Below are 11235 nucleotides of genomic sequence, written 5' to 3'. Positions count from 1 at the left end.
CATTTCCAAAGACAAGTATAAACTATTATATATTGCTGGAAAGCCCTAAAATTTAGCTTTCCAACGCTATTGATAGCATGTTATTTGGACTTCTTTAGCTACAAAAATGCTTGTTCGAATGAACGGAGGTCAGGAGTTAACAGCAACTGCAGTCATTTCTTTGCCTCTGAATCAGATTTTTCCAAAACTTGCTAGATTCACCCAAAAATTACCTAAAATCATAGGAAAACTTCAAAAACTCAAAGTAGCATCCAAAAAGTAAGTTTTTCACTAAAACCTACTAAAACATAATAAAACTTAATCAAATGTACTAAAAATACTAAGGAAACAATGCCAAAAAGCGTATAAAATATCTACTCATCACTTGCGTTCCGCGACCTATGTCTGAGACACTAAGGTAGAGATTATGAATCTTCACTCAGAATTCCTTACCATGGATAAGTTGATTTTTGAGGCCACCAATCAAGTTAAGGATTTCAATAACTCGGTTACTACTCTTTAGGCTAAGTAGACTTCCTTGGAGGATGAGGTAAAAACTTTGAAGTCAGCTCAAGTTGCTTCGGATTTGAGGGAAGTGACTTGGAAGAATATTGAGGATCTTGAACTTTCCATCCATAGAGCCGAGCAAGCGGCTATTGATAGTGTCTTTGATGTCGAGACTAATATTAAGGATAAGATTAGGTTGAAGACTCCTGACTTGGACGTCTCCGAAGTCGATGCCTTCAAAAAGGTTGTGGATGAAAAAATTGTTTCCATTCTGTAATTTACATACAATTTTTATTTACTTATTTTCTAAGTATTTTGAGGTTGGTACCTAGGTATTTATGACACTTTTTGCAGTATCATTCTCGTTTCTTTTTAGGATTTAACAGTTATTTATTCCCGTTTTGTCGGGGTAAATGAATGCTTAGCATTTTATTCTGTACTACTCATCGTAATCCTTTTCCTTCATTAGACCGTTTTCTTCGAGCTTTACTTTTTTAGCTCGCTTTCAATTTTAAACGAGTAAGCTAACATTTTCCATGCATAATATTGAATTCATAGTGAGACTTAAAGATTTTTCAAGAAATTCAAACATTTAAATAAATAAAAAATAAAAAGAGAATCTTTTAAATAGTACAAATGAGGCCTTATTAAAACCTAGTTTCCTAGGAAAAAAGTGTCCTTTATTTCATGAAGTGAAGTAGGATTATTTGAAAGTGTTACCATCACCTAGGATAAATATTTCTTCAAATGGGTTGCATTCCATCTTCGCGGTATCTCAGTGCCGTCGAAGGTTTTCAGCTTGTATGCCCCTTTTCCTAGTACCTGCTTTACTCTGAAGGGTCATTTCCATGTCAGAGCCAGCTTATCCCGCATTCTCGGTACCCCGGCATAAGCTTGCCTTAGAACCAAATCTCCAAGTTGAAAACTTCGGGGTCAGACTTTTGCGTTGTATCTCTTGGCCACCCTTTGCTTCAGGGCTTGGTTTACTAAGTTGGCCATGCTTCTGACTTCATCAATTAAATCTAAGCTTTCACGCATTGTCGATAACCCTAGAAGCATTCTCAGGCTTGGCTCTTGGAGTTCCACTGGAATTACAGCTTTTTTACCATAGGTAAGTCTGAATGGAGTTTGTTGGTGGTGGAGTGTACTGTAGTTTGGTATGACTATATCACTAACCACACCTCGTCAGCCCAAGAACCAAGATGTTCATCTAGTCTCATCTTCAATTCATTCAAGAATATATTGTTTGCAGCCTCGGCCTGTCCATTCGCTTGAAGGTGTTCCATCGAGGCAAAAGTTTTCCGAATTTCCAAGCTAGACAAGAGTTCTCAAAATCTCGTGTCTGTGAACTGGGTTTCATTGTCTGTGACAATGGATTCGGGAATTCCGAACCTCGCTTTGACGTCTCTCCATATGAACATCTGACATTGTGTAGAGCTGATGCTAGACAATGGCGCAACTTTGATCCATTTGGTGAAATAGTCTATAGCAACTATAAGGTATTTTACCTGCCTAGGACCTTGTGGAAAAAGTCCCAACAAGTCCAACATTCATTTAGCGAATGACCAAGTCGGTATAATTGATACGAGTTCATGGGGTGGTGCTTGGTGGCGGTTGCTTTGTTGTTGACACTTATCACATTTCTTTACATTTTCCATGTCATCTTTGATGAGGGTCGGCCAGTAGTATCTGGCTCTGATGACTTTCTGTGCCAACGAATTTTTCCCCAAGTGGTATCCACAACATCCTTAATAAATTTCCTATAGCACATACATCATTTGTTGGTCATTTAAGCATTTCAATAACAGCTGGGACATGCCCCTTTTATGCAATTGACCATTTATCACGGTGTTTATGGTTGCCTTAAGCCATTGTTTTCTTGCTTCCTTAGGATCATTAGGCAATGTCCCATGTTCTAAATATTCACAAATTAGGTTCATCCAAGTGTTGACAATAGATGAACACAAAGTCAAAACATCGGGTTTCGTCACAGTGGGCTTTGTAAGCACCTCCTATATTAGACTACAATTTTCTGATCTAGGCTTAGTGCTTGCAAACTTGGACAATACATTAGCACGAGTATTTTGTTCTCTAGGTACATGTTTGATTGAAAAAGAATCGAAGGTTTTTACCTCTTCATGTACGCTTTTCAAGTATTGTTGTAGTAATAGGTCCCTTGCTTGGTACTCCCCATTAACTTGAGAGGTTACCAACTGTGAATCCTTGAACACAGTTATGTCCATTACTCCAGCATCCCAAGCTAGTGCCATTCCTACAAGCAAAGCCTCATAAGCTACTTGATTATTTGAAATTGGGGAGTCAAATTTAATGGAGGCTGCAATCACCACGTCTTTTCCTTTGGTCAAGATGAGGCCTGCTCCCCCATATCGGACTTTGGAGGCTCCATCTACGTGAAGCTCCCATGTCGGTATATCGGGATTAGAGTGCGTCATTTCAGCTAGTAAATCGACCATCACTTGAGCCTTGATGGTTGAACATGGTTCATAACGCACATCAAATTGAGACAACTCAACAGACCAGTTTTTCATCCAACCCGCGAGGTCGGGCTTTTGCAAAACCTTTTTTTATCAGCTGGTTGGTTCGTACAATTGTCAAATAACTTTAGAAATACTGGCACAACTGATGTGCCGATGTCAGTAATGCAAAAGCGAGTTTCTCTATTTTTGAGTATCGTATGTCAGGTCTTTGAAGGACTTTACTAACGAAATACACTGACCGTTGATGTTTGTCTTGATCTTCTAAGACCAAGGCCGAAGTTAGGGTCTCTTCAGTCACGGATAAATTCAAATATCAGGGTTGGCCATGCTTGGGTTTCGCCAAAATAGGAGGAGATGAAAGTAAGTTTTTAAAATGCTAGAAAGCAACCTTACATTCCTCTGTCTAAGCTAAGTCAACATCTTTTCTCATTAAGTTAAAGAATGGTTTTGCTTTAGTGAAAAAGGCTCGTAAGAACTTAGATAGGGCAGCCAACTGACCTGTCAGCCTTTGGACCTATTTGAGGTTCCAAGGGATTGACATGTCCAAGATTTCCTAGAACTTCTCGGAATTGGCCTCTTTGCCTCTTTGGGTAACTATAAACCCTAAAAGTTTACCTCCCCAAACTCAGAAAATGCACTTTTCCTGGTTCAACCTCATCTTGTGAAGTTGGAAGCAATCAAACACTTCCTTAAGGTCCTTGATCAGGTTGGAATCTTCATTGATTTTGATTAATATATACTTCCATGTTCCTCCTGATCTGCTGCTTAAAAACTTTTGGCATTAGCCTTTGGTATGTTGTCCCTATATTTTTAGGCATTACAGTATAACAGTAAATTTCCTCCGGGTTAATGAAAGCTATTTTTTCCTCGTCAGCGTTATGCATCAGAATATGGTTGTAACCACTCTAAGCATCCAAGAAGCTTAGAACCCGATATACTGAGGAGGAGTCAAACATATTATCTATGTTGGGTAAATGGAAACACTCTTTCGGGCAGGCTTTGTTTGAATCGGTGTAATCTACACACATTTGCCACTTCCCATTAGACGTTTTCACCATCACCACATTCAACAACCAAGTGGAATAAGTTAAATCTCGGATGAACCCAGCATCCAGTAATCCCTGGACTTGGCTTTTGACCTCGGCTGCTTAGTCGGGTGACATCTTACAACGTCGTTGCGCAATCGGCTTGAAGGCGAGGTCAATGGCCAATTGATGGGACGTGAATATAGGGTCAATTCCAGGCATATCAGCAGTTCCCAAGCAAATAAGTCTACATTACCTCTTAAGAAGCTCTGGAGTTCCAACTTTAGGGGGTAAGGTAGCCCTTTCTTAATCATAGTATACTTTTCTAGCTTATCCCTGATTTGAAATTTCTCAGGCTCTCTGTTGGGCTCTGGCCTCGTGTTCTCTTGAACACGGGTATCCAGGTCAATGAGGAAGACTCTAGTAGACTCTATGGCCTTATCTCGGAGTGTGAGACTGGCGTTGTTACACTTGACTGCGGACATCCGATCTCCTCAAATTGTTGCAACACAATTTTTTGCTATCAGGAACTTCATAACCAAGAACTTGGTTGAGATGAATGCACACAAATTGTTGAAGGTCTTTCTCCCCAAAAATGACATTGTATGCTGTAGAATCCTAGAGGACAATGAACTCGGCTTGTACAACCCTTATGTTCGTGCCTTCCCGGGAGATGGGGTTTTAGGTACTGATCGTTTAACCCTAGGACATCGAATGCATTCCTGAAAAGGAGGTTTGAGTCTGCGACAGTATCAATGAGGATCCTCTTTACTATGCCATTACCGAGCCCGACCGTGATAACTAGGGGCTCATCATCATCCGGTGTGGCGATCTAAAAATATTCCGATGTGAACTAGACTGCTAGGACGCATGTTACCGTGAGGACTTCCAAGGTGGCGACTTTAACATCTCTTTTTATAGCGTTGTTAGACTTTGGCAACCTATTTCTTCAAACCACCACATTGACCACAACCTGAGCTGTATCCTCCATGCTCTTTGGAGGTTTGGAGCTCTTTGGGTTTCTAGCTTCCCGATCTTTATCCTTATTACGCTGTCTTGGCGGCCGTACATGTTGGACAAACTTGGAAAGCTTTTCATCTTGGATTGCTTGCTCCAAGGCATCCTTCAGATCAATATAATCTTCAGTCTTGTGACCATGGGACTTATGGTAATCACAATAGTGGGATTTGTTTAATGAGGCTCTTGGTCGGATCTACCTTGGTTTTGGCAAGATGCCCTTGTGAGAGACTTGTTGATAAACTTCAGTAAATGAGGCCACTAGGAGAGTGTAGGATGTGAATTTTCCAATCTAGGAACTGAAGGTTTCGAGTTCGAGGTTTTGCCCAAGTTTCTGCCTTTTTGAGGAGACGGTGTCGAGTTCTTTCCTTTAGTGGGAACTACCTTTGACAATCCTCATCTCACATGTACTCCAACACGATCTGATTGATTTCCTCCATGAATTTTACATCCTTGGAGGTTAGGTGTCTACATAAGTTTCCTTCCAATAATCCAGCAATTAAGCATAAGCACGTGACGTTAGGGGTTCATGTGTTCACCTCTAAAAGTGCTTTGTTGAACTAATCCAAATAGTCTCGAATGCTCTCCCCTACTTGTTGTTCTACCACGAATAGTGAAATCGAGTGTTTTGCTTAAGTTCTCCTGGTAGTAAAGTGAGCTAAAAACTTGACTTTAATATCCACAAAGGAGGAGATTGATCCAATGGGTATGGTGTTAAATCATACCATGGTAGGTCTCGATAGTGTTATCGGAAAGGCCTTACACCGGATGGCATCTTCACTTCTTTCTAAATTCATCCTAGCCTCAAAGGTATCAATATGCTCCTGAGGATCCATTTTTCTGTCATACTTCAAGTCAGTTGGTTTATCGAAATACTTCGACACTTGAACTTGAAAGATGTGGGAAGCAAATAGGGTTTGACCCATAATGACGTGTTCTCAGGATTCCCTATGCCTTTTAGGAGTTAGACTCCTTTGCGGAGTCCTCTTCCTTTTAGACTGGGCGGATCGTGATTCCTCCCTTGCCCAAGAGTTGCCGTGTCAATGGGATGACCCTTTCTCGTCTTTACGACGTGGGAAAGAAGGTGAAACTTGTCGATGCTCCCTCCTGCGCTCATGGTTTCCAGAGTGAGGTTCCTCCCATTCCCTAGCTGGGCGACTTTGGGAACAAGACTGCCTGGATAACAAGAGTTCAGCCAATCGCCATTGGCGTTCCAGTTGGTATCCTTCCAACTCTTGTACCCTATGTCGCATTTCTTACATGGCATGGTGGTAGTCATGACCTGGGCCAGCAAAATGACGAACTTCATGATTGATGGGTTCACGATTATCATAGCTCAGAGGGACTTCTTCACGACTTGGCGTGAGGTCTATCTCGTGTCTGTCTTCCGGATGTTGGCTATTCAATGGAGTTTCTAAATTGACGGTAGATTGAATCTGTCGTTCAGCCATGATATCTGATAAAGTGGGATCCCCACACACGGCCCCAAATGTTCATGCTCGGAGCAAGGTCATGATCTGAAGAGGTAGAGATAAGATATCCCAACTTCGTCAACTGCAGAATCAGGCCGGGTGGGCAACCTGCAAAACACTCTGATGCTAAAGTTAGTAGAGTGTGAGGTTGTAAAGTGAGTTTTTCGTGTGTTTATCTGGTGGCTACCTTTCCCTTTTAGTCTTTGCCCTTTTGGGCAACCATTTTTCTGGAATTAAGTACTCATTACTACGCATTATTTACCGGGATTCAGCGATTACAGAATTATGGTGGCATATCCGTTGTGGTATTCGGCCGCGTAAGGTCAGTGTTCCGAGGGTTACTTGAAAGGTTGAGTTGGGTCTGAACGTAAGGTCCAGGTTCCTTCAAATGATAGCGTCTAACTTGTTGATGTCGTGGTGATGCTTATCTGAGTTCCTCATGAGGAGGTGGGTAGTGGTACCTGCAAAAGACTCCGATGCTTAAGTTAGCAAGGGCTTTAGGAAGGTTTCTAGTAGAGTAGAACGTGTGTTATACCTAGAGGGTGCCAGTGTATTTTAGTAGAGTATGATGACCTCCCTAGGAGCGATAATCTTATTTTATCTTATATCTTGGGAGTTTGTTGAGATCTTATCCTTTTGGTCACTATTTTCTAGAAGCGGTGACCTCGCCGTGTCGGGTGCTCGGAGCCTTGGGCTCCTAAGTCGGTATCCGACTTCCTCCAAGAGGTCAGATAGGGAATGGTGGACTCTCCTCTCAGGTAGGCCCTTCGTCCTTGTTGGTCCCGGCCTCGTTCTCGGGCCAAGGTATGAACAATCGGTTACAACTTTAATCTCTTGGTCAGTTATGCTCGCTTTTGTCCAAAACATGAAGATATGATGAGTTGGTAACAAACCTTGAATTGTATAAATAACAGCAGAGTACACTGAGTACTCAAGGGAAATATATTCACTCAATTTAGCTTTTTCTCTTTTCCATACCCTTGATGAATTCACATTTCATGGTATTTATTTGCTTTAATTGAGTGGATTTCATTGACTTTTCACATATTTATCCATTGGAATTGCTTAGTTTTAAGATTTCTTCCAACATTGTGCTCAAAAGTGGAACATGCTTTTTAGGCCCTTAATTTGCTAAATTTTATTCACTTTAATTCTATTTTTTGTCTTGATGTGTTTGTTGAGTAATTTCAGACTTACAAGGCTAATATGGATTGAAGAAGTGAGGAAAAAGCATGCAAAAGTGGAGAATTCATGAAGAAATGGAGTTTGGAGCTTTTCAGCAAGTGTGCGTACGCACAGATGGAAGTTTTTGCAGTCATGTGTACGCACAGTGTTGCACGAGATGAGAATCAGCAAGTGTGCGTACGCACACAGTAACCTCATTAAATGCAAAATGCTGGCAGCGATTTTTGGATTTCTATTAATGCAATTTAATGTCTCTTTATTTATTGTTATTTAATTGAGTTATTATTATTTTCTTGCTTTTGGTAGTTATAGATTTTATTTTTATTGAAATTTAATATGCTTTTATTTTCATGCACACCAAGTATTTGATAAAATGCTTGGCTTAGTTTTAGTGTAGTTTTTCCCCACTCTTGGCTTGGAATTGAGGATTTTGGTGACCTTGACTCATTGATGTCCATTCTTGATTGATATATTAAGGTAGTTAGTTGATTTGGTTTCCACTAATGCTAGTCTTTCACTAAGCTAATTAGTGAGTAGGCTAGGACTTGTGGATTGAGATCAATTATGCCAATTTGACTTATCCTCGATGTTCGGGTTGACTAAGTAGGATTAACTCTTCATAATCATCATATGTTTGTGGTTAATGGTTAGGATAGGTATCCTTAACTCTCAATCCTTGCCAAGGGCTTTCTTAGTTAATTTCCTTAATTGTCTTAGTTTAATTGCTTTTGATATTTAGTTATTATTGTTTATTTCTTTAATTTCTTGCTATTTATATTTCTTGTCTCTTGCCATCAAACCCCCATTCCCTCATAGCCAATAATTGAGCACTTCATTGCAATTCCTAGGGAGAACGACTCGAAATTTGAAACTCCCAATTATTTGATTTGAATTGTGACAATTTCTTAATTAAACTTTGATGTTAGTCAATTGTTGGTTTGGACTATACTTGCAACGGAGAGATTCTGTTTTGTAAAATTCCAAACCCACTTTTGGCACTCATCAAATTTTTGGCGCCGTTGTTGGAGATTCACCCAACTTAGTATTTTCTTTTTTCCAAACCCCAAATTTAGTATGGTATCAGAGCTTTTAAAGCTCTGCTATATTGATCAATGGTAAAAACTACAAATCCAAATAATACACCTTCTTCTTCTACTTTTTCTGTTTCAGTCTTACCCGCAATAGACAGTGCTAATCAAAATCCTTCACAAATCCTGCTAGCCCATTTTACATATACCCAAGTGAGAATCCAACATCCATCCTTGTTTCTTCGGTACTCACTGGAAATAACTACGATTCTTAGTGTCGATCTTTTTCTTGGCAATAATTTCTAAAAACAAGTATGGTTTCTTAACAGGGACTATCCCCCTCCTTCTTCTGATGGGAAAGATGCAATAATCTAGTTCTTTCTTAGTTGTTTCATTCTCTTTCACCTTCAATCACTCAGAGCGCTATCTATTTGTCCACTACCTCATCAGTTTGGGAAGACTTATGAGACCATTTTTTCCAATCTGATTTTCTTCATATTGCAGAGTTACAGGAAGAAATTTATGCACTCAAATAGGGGCATATTTCCATCACAGAGTTCTTCAATGCCTTAAAAACTTTATGGAAAAAGATGGAAAATTCATGGCCTTTAACTTTTTGTCATTGTCCGGCCAAGACTTATCGTACCCTAGATTTTATCATTCGCTTCTTGAAGGTCTTGATGAGTGTTTTTCAGTGGTGCGATCTCAGCTATTGCTTCTTGATCCTCTGCCTCCGGTGAATTGCGTCTTCGCTATGGTAATTCAACAAGAATGCTAGTTGCAAGTAATGTCGGGCGTCCTAAATGAACAAAAAATCATGGTGACTACTGTTGAAGGTCATCGACCTAGAAACAACCATGGTCGTGGCTCCATTTTTTTTGGCGGGGGCGTGGTGGTAGAATCTCCTCCAAGTAGTGCACTTATTGCGGTAGAACGGGATATACGGTAGACGTATGCTATGGGAGTATGGGAAGCATGACTATCCACTGGGACATATACACTATCTCGAACCTCCATGCTCCAGTGACTGTGTGGCTTCCTCCATCAACAGTGCCTTGTTGCTCTCCAACAATGCTGCACTTGCGATTTTATAATCGTTTCCCTCAAACAGCCTAGGTCATGGAGAAACAGCTATGAAGGCATCATCATGGGAACCAGTTTTAGGACTAACCCAAGCCCAGCATAAAGCCTTAATGACTTTTCTAAAAAGGGCCGAGGCCCAAAGTGCATGGAATAAGGATGAGTTCAAGCCTTTTAGTCATTCATCTCTTCATTCTCAAATTGGGATTCCTCCTAACCCAAATTTAGGTAGTCATATTCTATGTTCCTTTTATTTCATTGCCACTGATCACATTGCCTCTAATTTTTCTTATTTCATTTCTTATACAAAAATTAAACCTATAATTGTCCATATGCCCAATGGTTCAAAAGCAATAGCTTCTTTTAAGGGTGTGGTTCAATTTTTATCTTTAATTCTTTTCGATGTTCTTTATTTACCTCAATTTCACTTTAATTTTATTTCTATCTCCAAACACACCTCCAAACATCCTTATGATGTCACATTCTTACAATTTTCATGTATTTTGTAGGAACCGAACAACTTGAGGATGATTGGTTTGGCAGCTTGACGATCGGATTTCTATCAGTAAAGAAATTTACAAGAATATAATTGCGTTGTAAGTATAGCTTCTAAATCAACAGAGAATCTTTTTGTACAAAAGTTTTGTTTGTCACTTAAGCAAACGCAATAAAAATAAATAACCGAAGTATTCAAACCTCAGGTCATCTTCTCAAGGAATTGCAGGGAAGTATGATTTATTATTGGTTATGGAAAACAATATTTTTGGGTTTTTGAAAGGTTGAACAGGGAAAATAAATTGCAGGAAATCGTGCATGTCACGCGTACGCGTCGGTCACACGTACGCGTCGTTTGACGATTTTCCTCTCCACGCGTACACGTCAGGCACGTGCTCGCGTCGTTTGCGCGAACTCCAATCCACGCGTACGCATCAGGCACGCGTACGCGTCGTTGTGATTTTGTCCGAATCGTGCGCATGCGTCAGCCATGCGTGCGCGTCGCTGTTCGCTGGTTGTCTCTTTTATTTCTTGTGCTCCTTCCTTTTTTGTATGCTTCCTCTCCATTCTCTAAGCCATTCCTGCCCTATGAAGGCTGAAACACTTAACACACGGATCACGGTATCGAATGGTATAAAGGAGAATTAAAATACACAATAAAAAGATCTCTAGGAAGCAGGTTTTCAACCATGGAATAATTTTGGGAAGAAATTGTAAAATCATGCAAATCATATGAATAAGTGGACAAGATTTGATAAAAACGACTCAATTAAACACAATATAAACCATGAAATAGTGGTTTATCAACCTCCCCACACTTTAACATTAGCATGTCCTCATGCTTAGCTTAAGGAGATAAAATAAATGAGTAGGGAAAAGCAAGACTCGTGCAATACAACCTATGAATGTGAATGCAACTACATGCTAAGATGTTTCTATCTACTTGGTT

At 40.1% G+C, this 11235-nt stretch overlaps 1 protein-coding gene across 1 annotated transcript; it reads right to left on the bottom strand.

Annotated features, from left to right (window-relative positions):
- Positions 1–2498: 2498 nt before the first annotated feature.
- LOC140182492 (uncharacterized) lies at positions 2499–3035 on the bottom strand. Its single transcript, XM_072229040.1, has one exon. It carries the CDS (start codon positions 3033–3035, stop codon positions 2499–2501), a length of 537 nt encoding a protein of 178 aa, XP_072085141.1.
- Between the last annotated feature and the right edge of the window lie 8200 nt (positions 3036–11235).

The sequence above is a fragment of the Arachis hypogaea genome, chromosome 1 (assembly GCF_003086295.3).
Source record: "Arachis hypogaea cultivar Tifrunner chromosome 1, arahy.Tifrunner.gnm2.J5K5, whole genome shotgun sequence".
NCBI lineage: Eukaryota > Viridiplantae > Streptophyta > Magnoliopsida > Fabales > Fabaceae > Arachis > Arachis hypogaea.
The sequence above is the reverse complement of the archived record's forward strand: the minus strand, read 5'-3'. Positions and strand labels throughout refer to the sequence as shown.

Bases quoted from the DNA above. Each gene is read 5' to 3' on its own strand.
- LOC140182492 (XM_072229040.1), bottom strand. From the start codon at position 3,035: ATGAAAAACTGGTCTGTTGAGTTGTCTCAATTTGATGTGCGTTATGAA.